The sequence below is a fragment of the Rosa rugosa genome, chromosome 4 (genome assembly GCF_958449725.1).
Source record: "Rosa rugosa chromosome 4, drRosRugo1.1, whole genome shotgun sequence".
NCBI lineage: Eukaryota > Viridiplantae > Streptophyta > Magnoliopsida > Rosales > Rosaceae > Rosa > Rosa rugosa.
In genome coordinates, this window is record NC_084823.1 from 51633002 (window position 1) to 51652024 (window position 19023).

Here is a 19023-nt window from a genome sequence, read left to right on the forward strand (position 1 = left end):
AATTTCACCACTGTTGCAGTATTCCCATTACCCAAAGAATCTGGTGCAAGTGTGCCTGTGTATGTAGCCACTCTACTTCCCCCACGGTCGCCCCCAAAAGCTGAATTCCAAAAGCCAGTATTCCCGACTGTTGGCATTGTTGCTTGAGCTCCTGCATGACACCTTAGAAGGATATATGTAATCCTTGACCACCAAAAATAGTGGTCCAGTTTTATATTTTGACAATGTGTAATCACTTTTGTACAATTAGAAAACTCACCAAATGGAAAACTCTGCAATGGGAGAGATGAAGCACCAAATAGGACGGTACCAAATGTAGAATTTAATTAGCCAAAAGCAGAAGGGGAAGGACAGCTGAAAGATGGAGTACTTAAAGAACTAAAACCAGGTGCACTTGATGTAGTAGCAGCAAAAGGGGAGCTAGATGAACTAAACATTGGGGTTCTTGAATCCCCCAATGCAGGACTCCTTGTTGAGCCAAAGACCGGAGTAGTTGTACCACCAAAGGCCTGAGAACCTATAGCACCGAATGGTAGGGTGCCAATGGCCCCAGAAGGCAGAGTTGTGGCACCAAAGGTCGGGGTGCTAGTGGTGCTAGTAGTACCAAATGCAGACTGACTTCCACCAAATGGCGTGGAGCTACCAAACATATTGCTCCTAAATGCTGGCTGTGATGGTTGAATCATGCTTCCAAAAGGACTTGTCAGAGCAGGACTAGACCAAAATGCTCCCAAATTAGGCTTCTGATCAAAAGTGGTACCTGGTAGGTGAGGTCCTCCGAAGGCAGGGAGCAGAAGATGCTCCAAAAGCAGACATTGTAGTTCCAAAAGCCGGTGAGGATGAAGCACCGAAAGACCCAAACGGGCCACTAGATGACTGCCCAAAAGCTGAACAAATTCCACAAAATTACATCATATTTCACAGAGAACAAAGGGAACAAAGCAGTATATACAAATCATTACATCAAAGAAATCACAACCGATAAACAAACGATGCCTTCCTCATCTTACAACAGAACAAATAAATTGTATAATACCAGTCACATTCCTATATGCATCTTCAAAACAAAATAATCAAAAAAATCTTAAAGCAACCACCTTGTTCATAAAACCGAAAACTTCAAACTGAATATATAGTTTTCCCTAAAAAAAAAAATCATATATAATCAATTAACAAAAAAAAAAAAAAAAACAATCGTTCATATATGAAAATGAATTGACAATTACTGAATGCAACTAAGCTGAGGCAACCAAATCATTCTCAATAATCATAAAAAAGCGAAAGAGATATATAAGAACTTTACAGATGTCGGAACCAAGCACCATCTTTTATGACTAATCTGTAGCTCAAAAACCAGTGATAGCTAGTCGATATCAAGCTGAAACAAAATTAGAAAACAATCTATATAAAAAATCGAAATTAGAATGCAAAAGCGAGTGAAGTAGTTCCACACTGAGCCGAAGAAGCATAAATTGACAAAAAAAAAAACAAACAAACAAAAAAAATCGAAGCGGTTGCTTTGGGCAAGGAAGGTTTAGGGTAATTGCAGTACTAATTGGGCGAAAGTTCGTTAATTACAAAGAGAATTGATGCAAAGTAAGCACGGAGCGCGGGAAGCTTTTTTCTTTGATTAATCATTAATGTATGAAGTCAAAGCCCAACTGTAGCTTGACTAGGCCCAAGGTTTAAGATGTTTTAGAAATTTTGGCAATGGGATGTTGAAACATGTGAAACACATGACTTTAAAAGATAAAACCAAAGGTTGCTATTTTTTTTCTCTCTCTTTTTAATTGCAGTTAAAAAAAAATTGTATTAAGACTTCAAGACGCAACAAAAAAAAAAGGCCAATTGACACACGCGTGGACGAGTGTTAAGAGGTTAATAAGTAAATAAATAGTTGTATATTTAGTATTATAAATTACGGATTAGAGCTTACGTAATAGGTGAAAATTAGAGGTTTAGCATCACATTAATAACTAAGATGATATCAGGTATATGAAACATTAATTTATAGAGTGCACTATTTTGCTTCTTTCTAATCTCACATCTCGACTAGATGTTTATTTTTTTATTAGTTTCATGATGAATTGATCAAAGCATTTGTTATCAGCTAAACAAACCTTTTAAGGAAAGCTAGATGAAAATTAAATCATCTATGATATAGCAAATAAACTAACAAGCACCGAACACTATTTCTCAAGCGAAAAAAAAACCCTAAGACCCTCGGTTTGCAATCTCGTTCTCGTCTGGCGGCGGCTGGACATAGGGGCTGGCCTCCTGCCACACTGTCGTCATGGTTTTGCTGCCGGACGGGAGATCTAATCCCCATAGGATTGTCGGCAGGTTTTGGCTCGGTTTCCGTCAGAAGGTTCGGCTGGGATGGTGCGATGGGTGAGTGTGCTTCACTGGTCCGTTCATCAATTCATGCTGCTGGCTTCTGGGATCGACGGTGGCCATGGATCCCGATCGATGGAGTGTGCGGTTGCAGGGCTTCCAGAGATGGGTCTTCTGTGCTGATCCATGTCGCGGAAGCGCTAGCACTGCTCGACTTGGATCGCCGGGACGAGAAGGTGTGGCTAGGCGGGCGTGGCGACGCAGGTCTTGCGACGTGGGTCGGGCGGAACTCGGTCGGACGGGTGTTGTACGGCGGCGTGGTGGAAGGGACAAGGTGGATTGGCCCGAACCAATGATGGGCCTGGTGCATTCCTTAGTGGACTCCCCTATTGGGTCGGCACTGTTTGGGCTGGGGTTCTGCCCTAGTCCATTGCTATTTTGGGCTGGGGTTTTGGCTCTTGGCCCAAACCTATGTTTTTAGCTTTTTGTCTAATTACAATGAGTTCCCTTGTATTAGGACCCTAACGAGTGTTTTGTTTTAGCTTGTCTATTTGCTATGTTTTTCCATAGCTTATAGGCTCGCTGTTATGCCAGCGATAAGTTCAAATATAGTTGGTCTATCCTATGTACCACAGTGGCTCCTCCACGAAATCTTGTCTGGCCATTGTTATGTGTCAGCGGATGGGTATGTAATGGTCTTCTTGGCATACGCTATTATCAATGGAATTACCATTATTTCAAAAAAAAAGGAAAGCTAGATGAATTTATGAAATTGGAATATTACCCAATAATGTTAATATATATACTTTATATATAATTTATTTAAGAGGCTTCGGTGTTCTTTATATATTCTACGTACCCAAGGACTTGAAGAAACCAAAGAACTTGTTCTAAAAGATGAATGATATGATGGCTAGCTCTGCAGCTCCTTAGGTAGAATAAGTTCTTGGTGCAGGTGCATGAGAAGACTAGGCAATAGAAAACCATGCAAAAATTAACCAAAGATAAATTTAAAGAAGAAAACAAAGAACAAGGTTAAGGAAAAGCAATGCCATCGATTATGGATTTGTCAAAGAAGAAGAAAAATCTGATACATGCTCAAACTATTATGTTGGCGATAAAAGCAAAACAGATCATTTTTATATGTAGGATCAGATATATAGCCTAGAACTAGGAAATGTATAACAAATCATTGATCTGCAATGGGATTGAGGACATGACCGATGAACAGCACTGCTCCAGACATTTCTTCTCTGATCAGGAAAAGGAATGGGTGATCTGCCACAAAGTCTATCGGAGGAGGAGGATCTATGATTGAGCAACAGTCATAAAAAGCAAAAGCAACAGTAACAGCCGCAGCTTCTGTGCCATCTTCATTAACTTCAATGAAGGATTTATGGAGTATGCGAGAAATAAAAAGCCCCAAAGATGAGTCCACCATCTGTGACAAACTTCCAGGACGAAATGGCAAGTCTAGTCCTAAAGTTCGCAGAACTTCTTTAACCTCAAAGCCAGCAGAGAACTTAAACTTCGGGATTAAAAATCTACCAACTTTAACTGCAAAGTGGGGAAGATAGCGATCCACAAATCCAGACTCTGAACAAACTCTCTCAACTAAAGCTGGCAGGCCATCTATTGCATTTGGAAGATACACATACATGGAGAAACGCCGAATGTGATCTCCATCTTGTTCGTAAGGAAGCTTTAAGACTTTGAAACCGTCAAAGGCACTTATGAATTGTTTATTCCAGCTGGTCATGAAGGGTGCCTTTACTGACCTCCTCCCATCGATAAGGTGGAAATCATCTGTTTTTGTAAGTGATGCGTCGAACTTCTCAGTCCAATCTCCTTTAAAGTATAATGCATTAGCAAGGATAAGCCTTGTTGTGCTGTCAACTGACATAGGGGGAAGAACCTCTTTGATGAGGCCTTTAGTCTCCTCCTTGGCCCATGAATTCACTTCACATCGGATTTCCTCTGCCTTGGTCTTAAAGTCAACTTGATTCAAAGCCGCCTTGTATGCATTGTCCACTATATGTTTGATGTTAAATATAGAGATTTATGGTATAATTGTCTTGATATGCTCTTCTCCAAACTGGAGGATATATATAGAGGTACAAATTTCCTAGAGCTAAGTGTGAATACAATAAGTCAAGAACTACGGCTACATTAATTACACAAGGTGTGCTGCTGCAGCCATAATCTTCATGTCAGATTTGCTGCTGCCGCCTTAATCTGCATGTTCACATCAACAACATGACTCACAAGTCAACACTCCCCCTCAAGTTGGGGCATAAACATCACGAAGACCCAACTTGCCAAGTGAGTCATGGAACAACTTGCTAGATACAGCTTTGGTAAGTATATCTACTAATTGCTCCTCGGTTAGAACAAAAGGAAAGGAGATTAACTTTGCATCCAACTTTTCCTTAATGAAGTGTCGATCAACTTCCACATGTTTTGTTCGGTCATGTTGTATAGGATTATGTGAGATGTCAATAGCTGCTTTGTTATCACAGAACAATTGCATTGCTGACTTAGGCTTAACACCCAAATCTCGTAGTAAATTTCGTAGCCACAGAAGTTCACACACTCCATGTGCCATACCTCTATATTCAGCTTCAGCACTTGATCTTGCAACAACCTTTTGCTTCTTACTTCTCCATGTAACAAGGTTTCCTCCCACAAAGGTGAAGTACCCAGATGTAGACTTTCTGTCTGTGATAGAACCAGCCCAATCTGCATCAGTATACCCACTAACATCTAGGTGTTGATATTTAGAAAACATTAAACATTTTCCTGGTGCGGACTTCAAGTACCTCAAGATTCTTACTACTGCCTCCATATGCCTTTCACTTGGATTGTGCATAAATTGACTCACAACACTAACTGCATAAGCAACATCAGGTCTAGTGTGTGACAAATAAATCAGACGTCCCACTAACCTCTGGTATCTTGGTTTGTCAGTTGGAAGCTGATCAGGATATTCTGCTAGTTTGTGATTTTGCTCGATTGGAGTGTCAATCGGAGAACAATCCAACATGCCTGTCTCTGCCAAGAGATCCAACACATACTTTCTCTGACATAGGAAGATGCCATCTCTCCCCCTAGCTACTTCAATCCCCAAGAAGTACTTCAAGTCTCCCAAATTCTTCATCTCAAACTCAGAAGCCAACTTCTTCTGAAGACTTCCAATTTCTACCAAGTCATCCCCTGTTATTACCATATCATCCACATATATAATAAGCACAGTTACCTTCCCTTTCTGGTGCTTTAAGAATAAGGTGTGGTCTGAATTGCTCTGCTTGTATCCAAAGCGTCTCATGGACTGAGTGAATCTGCCAAACCATGCCCGGGGTGACTGTTTAAGTCCATAAAGGGATTTCTTCAATCTGCAAACAACATCACCATGTGTATTTGATGCATACCCAGGAGGAAGACTCATGTACACTTCCTCAGTTAACTCCCCATGAAGGAATGCATTTTTTACATCAAATTGATGAAGTGGCCAATTCAGATTGGCTGCAAGGGACAACAATACCCGAACAATATTCATCTTGGCTACTGGAGCAAAAGTCTCATCATAGTCAATCCCATATGTCTGAGTGAATCCCTTAGCCACCAACCTAGCCTTATACCTACTTACTGTGCCATCTGCATTATGTTTCACAGTAAAAATCCATCTACACCCAACAATCTTTTTACCACGAGGAAGTGGTACAAGTTCCCAGGTGTGATTCTTTTCTAACGCCTCCATTTCTTCCTCCATTGCCTTGGCCCACATTGGATCTCCCAAAGCTTCCTGCACTTTGTTAGGAACAGATACAGAGGATATTTGATTCACAAATGATGCATAAGGTTTAGATAACCTATGGTGTGACACAAAGTTAGATACTGGATATTTGGCTTTAGCAGTTATGGAAGGTTCATACCTTTTTGCTGGTTGACCACGGGTAGTTCTACTAGGTAACACATATGTAGAAGAGACTGACTCTACAGGGTTACTAGATGAAGATACTGGACATACCTGAGATGGAGCTTCTTGACCAGAAAGTTCGGCATCAAGGGGTGAAGTATCAGATGAGGGGGAAGCCGGAATAGAGTTTTCTTCAGCTTCAGAAATCGGCTGGTCAAAAATATCCTTTGACTGGTCGAGTACATTTCTGTCTATTTCGCTGGTTTCCTCGTTCAACTGGTCGACTCCCCCTATCGACGGGTCGATTTGGGCAATTTGACCCCTTGATTCCGGGATGTCAATACTCTCTTCTTCTGCGTCTTTATTCTTCTTCAACTCTCCACCAACAAACATCTCTTCAAAAAACTCATTCTCCCCCTGAAGAGAGGTGTTGTTGGGGGAGAAATAACACATATCTTCATAAAATGACACGTCCATGGTAACATAGAACTTTCGTGTAGGTGGGTGATAGCACTTATAGCCATTCTGATGAGAACCATAACCTACAAAGACGCATTTGAGAGCTCGGGCATCTAACTTTGACCTCTGATTTTTGGGAATGTGGACAAAGGCAACACAACCAAAGACACGAGCAGGAAGATTATGGAAGGAAGGAATAGAGACATGGGTTGACAGGACTGCAAAGGGAATGCGCCCCTGAAGAACACTGGAAGGAAGACGATTAATAAGATGTGAGGCAGTTTGAACTGCTTCACCCCAAAGATACTTGGGCATATGAGCACCAAATAGTAATGCTCTTGCTATGTCTAGGAGATGACGATTTTTACGCTCAGACACACCATTTTGTTCAGGTGTTTGGGGACAAGTGGTTTGATGGATTATACATTTTTCTTGGAAATATTCCTGAAAATCATGATTAACAAACTCCCCTCCATTGTCAGAACGAAAAACTTTGATATGACCATTAAACTGTGTTTGAATCAATTTTTCAAAGGCTTGAAAAGCAGAAAACACAGCATCTTTAGACTTAAGCAATGCTACCCATGATAATCTAGTGCAATCATCAATAAATAGGACAAAATAACGCATTCCAGAAACAGTGGGTTCTCGAGAAGGTCCCCACACATCAGAGTGAATAATCTCAAAAGGCTTAGAACTTTTATTAGAAAGACTTAATGGATAGTTGACTCTATGGCTTTTCGCCAAAACACAAGTTTCACAATGTAAGGTCGACTCATCAATGTCAACAAATAAAGAGGGCATAGTGTAACATCCCGTATCTTAATTTACCGGTTTACTAATCATTAGGACGGTAAACGACATTTACTATCACTTTTACTGTCGTTTCAGTACTTTTTGTTCGGGTCAAAATTTGAGAAAATGTTCTTCATGGAAGTTGTAGAGGACGTTAAACCGAGCGCGTGCATATGTGGTATGTAAAAATCGGAGTTCGTATACGAAAGTTATGGCCAAAATACTAAAGTTACTGTTCATAGTAAGTTTCTATAAATAGCCGAGTTACTGTGGTAAGTTTCCATTTTCGGAAACTTACCGAGCCTCTCCCCGGTTCTCTCTTCCTCTCCGACCTCTTCACCTTCTTCCGGCCATAACTCCTCCATCCGGCGACGGATTTTGAAGTGTAAGATGTCGTTGGAAAGCTCTCTTCCTTCTCTTCATTTCTGGGTTCGTTTCGTAGCTTAATATGAACTGTGGAAGGTGCAGCAACGAGAAGAAGAGGACGGTCACTGTAGCAGTTTTGAGTCAACGCCGATATTTTCCGATTCCGGCAGTCTCCGGCCACCAAATTGGCGTCGAAGGTTCGGTTTTTGACATAGATCATTTCCCCTAACGTCTTTCATTTCAATTTGTAGTGTAGAGGTCGAATTAACAATTTCAATTTCTAGGGTTCTTGGAATTTCTGGAAAATTTTCACCGGCCAAATTGGAGCTCTTCCAGGTAAAATTGGAACTTGTTGTAGTTGAGAAAGAGGTTGGGTTTGTTGAGTAGATGGTGCTGCCAAATTTTGGTGGCCATCGGAGGTGGTTGCCGCCGGCGCGTGGGGCCCACGCGCTTCCACTGTTGGTGGCGCGTGGAGGCCTGTAGGGCAGTGTTTTAATTTCAGTTTTTATCCCATTAAATTGTAGAATTGTTGTAGAGCTTGTATGTGAAGTTTGATGAATTTTGGAGGGGTTTGGAATTATTTGTGAATTTCCGAAGTTTGAAATTTTGTGATTGAATTGTGGGAAATCCGGCCGTCGGATTTCCTTCGTTTTCGTTGTGGGATATATAAATTGAGGAATTGGTGTTGTGGAAGAGATTTGGGTTGAATTTGAGAAGTAATGGAGATAGGGATTTTCGGGTTTCGTTTAGGTTCGTAATTATTTTATCGGATTGTCGTTTACGGAAATATAATTGTGTACAGGGCAATGCCGCGAGCTACGGTTAAATGAAGGAACTCGTTTGCGTGGTCGCCCAATAGTACTGTGAGTGGACTTTTGTTTTTAAGTAAATGATGCATGCATTTATTTTGAAATTATTGGTTTATTTAATTATCGTTTTATTTATCGAACATGATATTTTGTCTTGGATTATAATTTGACATTGATTTTTCATGAGTTTCGGATATGAACTTATTATGCTCGGATTTGGATTTATGAGTTGTTTTTGAGAATATGAATTGATTTTCAGAAATTGATTATAATTATTATTTGAAATTCTGATATTGTGATTTTCAATGAATTCTTTTCCGAGGTGATTTCCGGAATTTCATATTTATTTTTCATTCACCGATTTGAGATCTCCGAAAGATTTTCGAAATGAGATTTCGATGGAATTATTTCTTGTTTGTTTATCGACTTTCGGTTTTGGCATTGGGAATGCCTCGATGATGATTTTGGAATTGGTTTTGTTTCGAATCATGATGATACTCTTGGCGTGTGGGACACGTCGTTGGAAATGCATTTGCGAGAGATGGGGGAAGCCTTATGTATTTTGGATTTACTGGATTTTCGGTTATGTTTCCCTGTGCCATACTGACGGGTGATTTTATCATGCTAGCATTGATTTTCCGCCTTTGTGGCGCGGTGATGGGATCACCGTAGCCCTTCCGCCTTTGTGGCGCAGGTTACTGTCTCTGTGACAGTAATTCTGTAGCCCAGTATCCTATCGCTACACTTAGTGGCGTAAGGGTATATTACGGGATTTATGGGAGTTCTTTAGCCTGGGAGGCTATCACCCAAGCCTGAGTGGCTTATTCGTATGGCTATCATCTTCCCCTACTCATTATATTATTGCTGGGCTAGCGGGGTCTAGTCCGATTCCCTTAACCAGCGGGGCTGGTCTTATTTTCTTGAGTATCAGAGTTCTTTCCTCTTTGCTTGGTTGTGGCTAGCGGGGCTAGTCGGTTTTCTTGAGCTGAACTAAAGTTGTGTTTCTTTAAATTGTTGCATGCATCGGGATTTTTAAAGAAATAAATGTGGGAAAGTATGAAATACATTTGGTTTTAATTTGTTTATTTTTGTCCACTCACGCTAACGTGTTTTTCAATACTTTTCCCCTGGGCCCTTCGGTTTCAAATGCCCAGTTTGCAGGCGAAATTAGTTGAGGTCGGGCGTACATGGAGTCGAGGCATAGCCAACAGCATTGCTTCCGCGTACTCATTCTATTTCTGTTTTCTTTGTTACCTAGTGGATTAATATTGCTCTGATAACCTATGGGATTAATATTGTTTTTGGGTTGAGACTGATATTTGTGAAACTGGAGTTGTGATTTGGGGAGCAGATGACTCCAGAAGATTAAGGATGGATGATTTAGAAGTGTAAATGTTTTCCTACAGGTTTTGGGTAGCCTACTTTTAGGGGAAGTTCCGCCAAATTTTTGGTAGAATCTCTTCTAAAGTGGGCCCCGCAGGGCCACTTCGGATTTCAGGGTGAAATCTGGGGCGGGTCCTGTCACATAGTTTTACGCATTACACTGAATGAAGGATGCCCTAAGCGTCTGTGCCATAACCAGATTTCTTTGAGCTCTTTAGAAGCCATTGTCAAAGCAACTGGGACATTCTTCCTTGGCCTCTCCCCGACATAAGCTTGATCCAGATGAAACAGTCTTCCCCTCATATACCCCTTGCCAATAACTTCCCTGGTCAGAAGATCCTGAAACACCACATACATGGGATAAAATGTCACAGAGCACAAGGATTGAGTATTCAGTTGGGGAACTGAGATTAGGTGGTGAGACAAGTCTGGCACATACAACACATCATGCAATACTAAGGTAGGTGTGACTCGTATGGACCCAATACCTAGGACTGGAAATGATTCACCATTGGCATTTGTAACATATGACACATTAGGGGTGGATAAGGTAAGGAAATACTTCCTATCATAGGTCATATGATCTGAAGCACCAGAATCAATAATCCAAGTATCTGAACCAACAAAGTTAGAAACTTTTAAAGCCATACCGATCTTACCAGTACGTCTAGCAACCATTGAGACTGAGGGAGGGCCATCACCGCTAGTGGTATAATCTTGCCCAACGACTCCAAAGGACTCTGAACTCTGAACAAGATGGACAACTGCCTTTCCTCTGCCTCGAGGTTCAGTTGGCTTGGGTTTGCTGAAGTATCCAGCAGGGTACCCAACCAACTTATAACAAGTCTCCTTGGTATGTCCAGGTAGTTTGCAGTGTTGACATACAGACCTGCCTAGATATGAACCCTGAGTTATGGGTTGTAATCCTGATCGTGGTGTACTGAAGCCAGGAGGTGGACCTTGAGCCCGTGGGGGCTTAGCTTGGATTGTCAGGCTGGAGATTTCAGAATGGACTGCCTTTGTGCTGTCTTGCTGAGACTCATCCTTACGGATGTAGGTAAAAGCCTCAGTAAGGGAAGGAGGCTCTTGCCGACGCAACAACTCTCCTTTGGCACTGTCATGTCTAGCATCTAATCCACTCAGAAACTGGTGCACACGCTCCAACTCCTTCTCTTTTTGGTACCAAGTAATATCCTCAGCATTCTTCAATTTGTTTGGCCGTCGCTGATCAATCTCAGCCCAAACATTTTTCAGCTGAGTGTAGAACACTGAAACTGCTTGCCTATCTTGCTTCATCCTTGTTGCCTTGCACAACAACTCATAGATTTGAGAAAAATCAGATTCATTCAGATAGAGATCATTGAGTGTCTTCCAAACTTCTGCAGCAGTGTCACACCCAATGATTAATTGGATCACCTCATCAGTCATGGCTTTGTACAAAATTGATAGTACAAGTCCATCAACATCTTCCCACTTGACATATTCTTCACTTTCTTCATTCAGCGGTGCCTTAATGGTACCGACGACATGACCCATCTTATGGATTCCACGAAGGTGAGCGGAAATCATCTTCTTCCATGTCCTGTAATTCCCAGGTCCATTTAGTTTTGCTCCTCCGAATGAACTTGAAGAAGAATCTGGGTGTTGAACGGAAACTTCAATTTTCTGAATTCCAGAATTGCTGGTATTCCTTCCTTCTAAAAGTGGAGCATCAAGGCCAGCCATTGAAATACTGAATATAAAGGTGTGGGGAAGTGGATCGGCTTTAATAAAAGGAGAAAAATAAAGAGAAGCAACTTTCTCTTCCAAAGATGTAATGTGATGACTCGGTTTTGGAGTAGCAACTGCTACTTTTCTTTTCTTTAGTGCTTGGTGAGAGAAAGTGGACTTTGGTGAGAGGGAAAGAGGGATTAATTTATGATAATGGTGAGAGAATGGGATGATGCCGACAAAGCATGCAAACAAAGTATGCACAATATTTTAACAGAGAGTGCAATTTGTTTGAAGAAAGAAAGAAAGGTACCGGCACCAACAAAGCCAACAGGCTAAAGATTCAACAAAGCCAACAGGCTAAAGATTTGTGAGAAAGAGAGAGTGAGAGAAAGAGGTGATCGATAGATCAGAAGCTCTTTTCAGTCTGTCCTCTTCCAAGATACCACGGTGGATCGGTCGCCGGGTCTGATTCTGGGCAATAGTCTATCCTTGGCAAGGAATGTAATCGATCTAAAGGTCGAGAGACATGCACAAAGAATGCCGGCAGACTTGCAGGCCTAGAAGTGCAAGACAAAAAAGGAAGAAATAAGCTTCCTGGGTATGATATTGGTGTGGATATATTTTCTGGGTAAAAAGATGAAGAACAGAGTCCTTCTCTTGATATTTCTTGCAGCGGAATATGGGTATCGGTCTCAAGAGCTAAACTGCTCTGATACCATGTTAAATATAGAGATTTATGGTATAATTGTCTTGATATGTTCTTCTCCAAACTGGAGGATATATATAGAGGTACAAATTTCCTAGAGCTAAGTGTGAATACAATAAGTCAAGAACTACGGCTACATTAATTACACAAGGTGTGCTGCTGCAGCCATAATCTTCATGTCAGATTTGCTGCTGCCGCCTTAATCTGCATGTTCACATCAACAACATGACTCACAAGTCAACATTTGAAAGAAGCCTTGAAACTGAGAGACTTGTCGAGCCAAACACTATTTGCGAATGATAAGCAAGGCCCTCCCTTTGGGGATCCGTCAGCAAAGACCAGAGGGACAAGCTTGGAAGCAAAGTCATTGAGTTCCTCGGTGGACTTTGCCTTCAGGAAATTGAGAATCTGGTCCCTCTTAGTTCCTCTTGATGACCCAGCTGCTATCAGGCCAAGAACCACGTGGACGGACAGCGGCGAATACACCATGTTGTTGTCCCTGCCTACATCCAGAAGCAATTGCTTTGTGATTCCCAGTGTGACATCGTTCTGGTTTTTAAATGGGAACACTGACACCATCTTCAATTGACTGTGCAGGAACAGGAGTTGGAACCAGAGACGAGCTTGTAGAATGTATTAGTTGCACAGCTGTAGCCAATATACAAAGTCAGCACCATCATCTGATTAACAGTTCAAGGACTATGTCAATTGAAGAAACATAAACATACTAAAACAGAAGTTACCTGGCGGTTTTTGAGCCAAACTGTTGAAGGGTTGAAATAAACTCGGATACTCTGCGGCGGGATGAGGAAGCCTAAAGCTCTACACATGCACGGAGAAAAAATAGAGAGAAATTAAAGTTGACATAAATCATCAATATATTGATAAAGTATCGAATTTATAGTTAAAGATCACCAGGTTGCCACAAAGCCAGCAGAGGAGATAGAATACTACAATCCACCAGAAGATTAAGTTCTCGATACTTACAAATGGAGATGAAGTTTCTCCAGTTGACGAAGGTGTATTACTTGAGGTAGTTTCAAAAGTACTGGGGGATATGTTGATAGTAGTACTACTACCAGAGGTTGAGGTGGTTATGGTGACAGTACTGCCAGGAGCGGGGGTTATAGTGACAGCAGTACCAGAAGTTGGGTTTATGGTGATACTAGAAGCAACGGAAGTAGTAGTTCCAGAATCAGGCTTCTGATAAGGAGCTGTTGCAGAAAAGAGAGAACAATCAAGTTAGCATTCAATAAAGTTATGTTCATCTTGCAACATGAACAAATAAAAGCATGTGACCAACTAGCTTAATTAATGATCCTATATATTATATATATATGCATCTTCAAAATTGTTTAATACTTGTAATCATATGTGCCAAGTTCATAAAGCCGAAGAAAGCAAATAGAAAATAGATTTGTAAACAAAACAGTTGAACAATATGTTGTATGACTAAATTTTCATATCTAGATGTCAATGAATTTTCAATTATTCAATGCATGCAGTTAAGATACAAATGACAAAACCTGCCTCATTATTTCGAAAATATATAGTGATAACGATAAGAAATCTTACGATTCTGCACCCACGGCCACCACCTCAAGTTACCAGTGATGGCTTGTCGACGTATAAATCAAGCTGCAACAAGCAATAGAACAAAACCTCAACAAAAACAGTACTACATGCAACTTATATTGAACTTAACAAAGCAACGCCAGCGACTGATTTCGGAACTCATTCTCCAGTCCATTCTGGTATTCATGAGTCATGAAAAATTACATGTAACCGGAATTTAAAGACGAAACTCACTGATCAACAATACACATATTATACAGCCTAAAAGACTATAATTGAACACAAATAAAGATACTATGGGGTGATTACACGGACCATTATATCAGGTTCAAGATCGACTGATCAATTCGCTAAAGTAGAAGTTGATGAATTGGTAAACATGCAATAGTGCTAATTCATTATAATTACTGAAAGTCAAAGGCAATTATAGATCTGATAAACAGACGAAAGAAGAAAATTGGGGTTTAGGGTTTTCGGAAGCACGTCGTACGTAAAAGTGAGGGACACGAATGGAAGAAATAGATTGAGAATTAGAGAGATTGCCAAAGCAAAAATTAATTTGGATCTGAATCGCAACTACTTTTTTTTTTTTGAAAAGGAGTCGCAACTACTTATAGGGTTTATAGAGCGCGGGAGCTCTGCGTCCATATCACGATATGTATGTGTATAGCCATTTGAGGGTTAAGAATCCCACGTTTTGTAACTTTTGTCAGATTTTAGGAATTTTTTTTTTTGGCTGAGAAATGAGTAAAAGATAGGGGCAACCTTCCTAACTCTATTGAATTAATCAAAGAAGAAGCGAACAACAAGAGGGGGACCAAACCGAAACTTAGCAAAACCGAAATTGAGGAATACCCAAAATGTCACTATTATAATATGACAAAATAAAAGGAGGATACACATTTCCATCAATTGAGTTAATGCATATGACTCATCGTGATTATGCATCGTGTAGAAGATTTCCTCATGAGAAGCCGTGATCGTTTAAGAGGTTTGATGGTTTGTACTTTGTACGTTCGACATGTCTACCGTGGCAATGAAAGGAACAAGATAAAAACATCTACGACCTCGGAATCAACTTGAAATAACCGGTCAATCGGTTTAGACTTGCTGGTTGATAGAGAAATGCACAAAAACTGAAACTTCCTAGCAACCAACATGCTCTCACCAGTTTCCAATTTTGTCGTCCGTCTAGGTTTTATAAAATTCAAAATTTAGGATTCAAGAAATGATACAAGTTTTGAAAGCGACAAAAACCTTTAAACCTTGCTCAATTAGGTGACATAAAATGCTTAATCGCCAATTGCTAAATCCTCTCCTCTAAGTTTTCTCATAACTAAGTGACACCAAATGGTGGATTAGTGATAGCGTCGGTCATTGATTGGTGGATTAGTGACACCACATAAACATAACGCTGTCTTTAGGCAAAAGAAAAATAAAGAAATAAACATAACGCGGTCTCCATCATAAGAAAGATCGAGTTCGCCCCCCGGTGAATTCCGTTGCAATGTTTTACGGTTTTACCATTAGCTTGGTAACTTTCATGTTCAAACTTAACCAATATGTGTCTTATCCTCCTGACTGTAGTCACTGTACTACTTGCAAGTTAAACGTAAATCCAATGATTTCAATCATTTCATATAGAAAAACGGGGAGTTACAGCGGTAACTCCAATGGAGTTGATTCTTTTCTCCAACAGTAAATCCAACCATCCTTGAAACTTACGGCAGTTGTTTGGTTAAACCAATACCTTTTACTGTTTTACTGTCTGGTTTTCTGGGTTTTTCCTTTTTGTCATTCGTATGCAGTTACATCATTGATTTGTACACAGAAAAATAATGCTGACCATTTCTGTGGTTTTTTATGTTGTTGTCTTTCGTTACAAACAATCACGCCTGCAAGGATAGAATGGTGACGTTTTTGGCCATTTCCTACTGTCATTTTACTAAACTGGAATGTTTTTCTGCATTATAAATCGACCACCACTTCATACCTCTCGGTTTTCAAATCAAGCTAAGCTAGAGCTAACCATGGCAGCTGTACGAGCTCAAAACGATGGCGTCCGCGGCCGGAGGAAGTCATCGTCGAGAGGGCACCATAGGTTTGTGGGAGTGAGGCAGAGGCCGTCGGGAAGATGGGTGGCCGAGATCAAAGACTCGTTGCAAAAGGTCAGGCTTTGGCTTGGCACTTTCGATACTGCTGAGGATGCTGCTAGGGCTTATGATGACGCTGCGCGGACTTTGCGCGGTGCAAATGCCCGCACCAATTTCGAACTGCCTCAATCGAATGGTGCGGGCGTGGGAGATTCGGGGATGGAAAATGTGGAACCGTTTTCGTTTGAGGATGTTTGTGGCAATGGAGCTGAAGAAGATGGCTTGCTTGGTGCGCTCAAGGCCAAGTTGCTTGATGGCAAGGGATTTAGTCGGGTGCAAGAGAAGATTGATTCGTCTCCTCTAGTTGTGCCACGTGGCGGTGGGTTTGGATTTGCAAACCCTCCGAATCAGCAGGGTTCATATATAGCAGGGTCCTCAAAGGAAAAAAATTTTAGTCACACTCGGTGTATACAACCTCACTCTCACAAAAATGATCACGTGACAGGCCACGACGTGGTATTTGATATCAGTGACCAGACAGAGGTGGCCGTGTCCGGTCACGTTGCATCGAACCCGGGCATGGTGTGGACCAATGAACCTCCAGCATATGAATTGACTTGGTCCAACACACTTCCTATGCCTACATGGCCGGTACCAACTGATCAGTCAATTGTGAGTATGTCATATACAGATCAGTGTTCGATGGAGTTGCCAACAACAAGTAGAGATCATGGTAAAGTGACCGCCGTAGGCTTGACGCAGCAGCTGTCACAGATCGAAGGAGCAATGGGAGGTGGTGCTTGGTCTGCAGATCAGCAATATATGCACTGTGACAACAATTGGGCAGCTGCTGCTAACGGCACTTGGGAATCCCAAGGCCTCTTCTATCAGCCCTCTGTTTCTGGGGTGATTTGATCTAAAATAAATCAGTTAATTACAACTTATAGTTGGTCCCCTCTGTGCTATTCTTGATTTCTGGGTTCTTTCGTTTTTATATTATTAACCTTAGTTCATCAAAGGCTAATCATTAATTCTTGGGAAAATTTCACAAACAGTACCTGAACTTTCAGTCACTAATAACTTTCGTACCTCAAGTTCAAAAAATATCAGATTGGTACCTGAACTTTTAACCCCGACCCAATATTGGTACCTGAGAACAGTAAAATCGTTAACGGGGTTAACTTTTCAAGGGTAGCATCGTCATTTTACTGTTCATCTTCTCCAAACAAAACGAACCAGCTGAACAACTCCCCTCCTTCTTCTTCTTCCTCCTCCTCTGAAAAAAGCCACCATTAACAAAGACTCAACCTTTAAAACCAACCCACCATTACCAAAGACTCAACCTTTACATCACACCCAACACCCAAAGACTCAACCTTTATGTAGTTTCCACACCTCACGATGCGCCCAATCCCTGTGACCCTCATCTGCCCAGCCACCGCAGCCCCACTGCACCCGCTTCCTCGTCCCACTTGTCGGCGCCGCCACCACCACCGTCTTCTCCCTCCTCCTCTTCCTCCTCGTCTGCTTATGCAAAATCACCCGCAAACACACCGCCCCTGAAGCCGACTCCAAGCCCCCCACCGCTTCTCCTACTCCCTCCTCCGACGTGCCACCAACTCCTTCTTCCCCATGCGCCGCCTCGACCAAGGCGGCTCCGGCTCCGTTTTCTTCAGAACGCTCCCCCACACAAGCCAGGACGTCGGCGTCAGGCTCATAGACTCCGGTTCTCTCTAGGGCGAGTGTGAGTTCCAGAACGAGCTCTTCTTCGCCTCCATGCTCGACTCCCGACAAGTCATCTCGGTGCTCGGATTCTCCTCCGATCGAAAACGGCGTCGTATGCTACTGGTTTACGAGATTGGGAATGAGAGGCCCACGGCTGCTTCGAGTAGTGAAATGGAAGAAGAAGAAGAAGAAGAATAAGAAGAGGAATAGGAAGAGATTGGATTGGTAGATGTCAATGGAAGAGAGTGGGAAAGTTTTGAGTACGGAGAAGAGGAGGCCTGCCAGGGAATGGTGGAAGGAGGAGTATTGTGATGAGCTGACGAAGAAGATAGGAGTGGTGTTACTGAAGAAGAAGATAATAAAAAATCTGGGATTGCAGAGAGATAGGAGAGAGCTTTTGGAGAAGATGAACAGTAAAATGACGAAGCTACCCTTGAAAAGTTAACCCCGTTAACGATTTTACTGTTCTCAGGTACCAATATTGGGTCGGGGTTAAAAGTTCAGGTACCAATCTGATATTTTTTGAACTTGAGGTACGAAAGTTATTAGTGGCCGAAAGTTCAGGTACTGTTTGTGAGATTTTCCCTTAATTCTTTAATGTGTGCTCCCAAATAAGCTATCACACGTACTGTTTGTGTTCCAGTAACGAATGATCATGAGAAGTAGAGAAAATAATTCGCTTCTTATACGTGTATATATATCTATGTTCTAGTCAAATTTTAACATCTATATAGTATTCCTGGGTTGCAAGAACTTTTTATGTTCTTTGCCATGATCGAGCTTAGTTGATACTTTCTCCCTGATCTGTTTAAAGAAGGGAGAAGCACTTATCAGTGAAAGCAAGAAAGATCAGCAATTGGCAATTTTTCTCCAAAATCTCCACTACAAGTTTGTCCGATCTTGTAGAAATTGATACCACAATACTTGTTTTTATTCTACCGTATACGCCAATTCTACTTCTGCCAGCTCCTCTATTTGCAAGGTGTCTATCGCTTCTATAACTAAATGTTAAGGAACCTGTAAATTAAAGACAAGAAGTAAAAGCAAAAGGGTGTCCATCACAAAAATGACATTGCCTCGAATAAGGAATTCGAAACATGAATAGATATTAAATGTTAAGAGAGGCATCATCCTCATTTAACAAGCATA

General features: G+C 41.4%; 2 protein-coding genes and 1 long non-coding RNA gene across 4 annotated transcripts; 2 read left to right on the forward strand and 1 right to left on the reverse strand.

The window, feature by feature from the left end:
• Positions 1–3399: 3399 nt before the first annotated feature.
• Positions 3400–4390, reverse strand: LOC133744997 (serpin-ZXA-like; the record flags this gene model as incomplete). Its single annotated transcript, XM_062173007.1, has 1 exon — positions 3400–4390. A coding segment is annotated over one exon (867 nt), but the record flags the coding sequence as incomplete, so codon positions are not given.
• A 3413-nt stretch (positions 4391–7803) lies between these two features.
• LOC133745753 (uncharacterized) lies at positions 7804–10204 on the forward strand. Of its 2 annotated transcripts, XR_009863758.1 has the most exons (5): positions 7804–8067; positions 8155–8206; positions 8673–8733; positions 9834–9902; positions 10086–10204. It is a non-coding gene; the product is annotated as an uncharacterized LOC133745753 (long non-coding RNA). The 2 variants fall into 2 exon arrangements; XR_009863757.1 differs by lacking the exon at positions 10086–10204 and having other exon boundaries at positions 9834–9959.
• A 5851-nt stretch (positions 10205–16055) lies between these two features.
• LOC133745557 (ethylene-responsive transcription factor 7-like) lies at positions 16056–18627 on the forward strand. Its single transcript, XM_062173646.1, has one exon. The coding sequence runs from the start codon at positions 16087–16089 to the stop codon at positions 17062–17064; it is 978 nt and encodes a 325-aa protein (XP_062029630.1). The 5' UTR covers positions 16056–16086; the 3' UTR covers positions 17065–18627.
• The last annotated feature ends 396 nt before the right edge of the window (positions 18628–19023 follow it).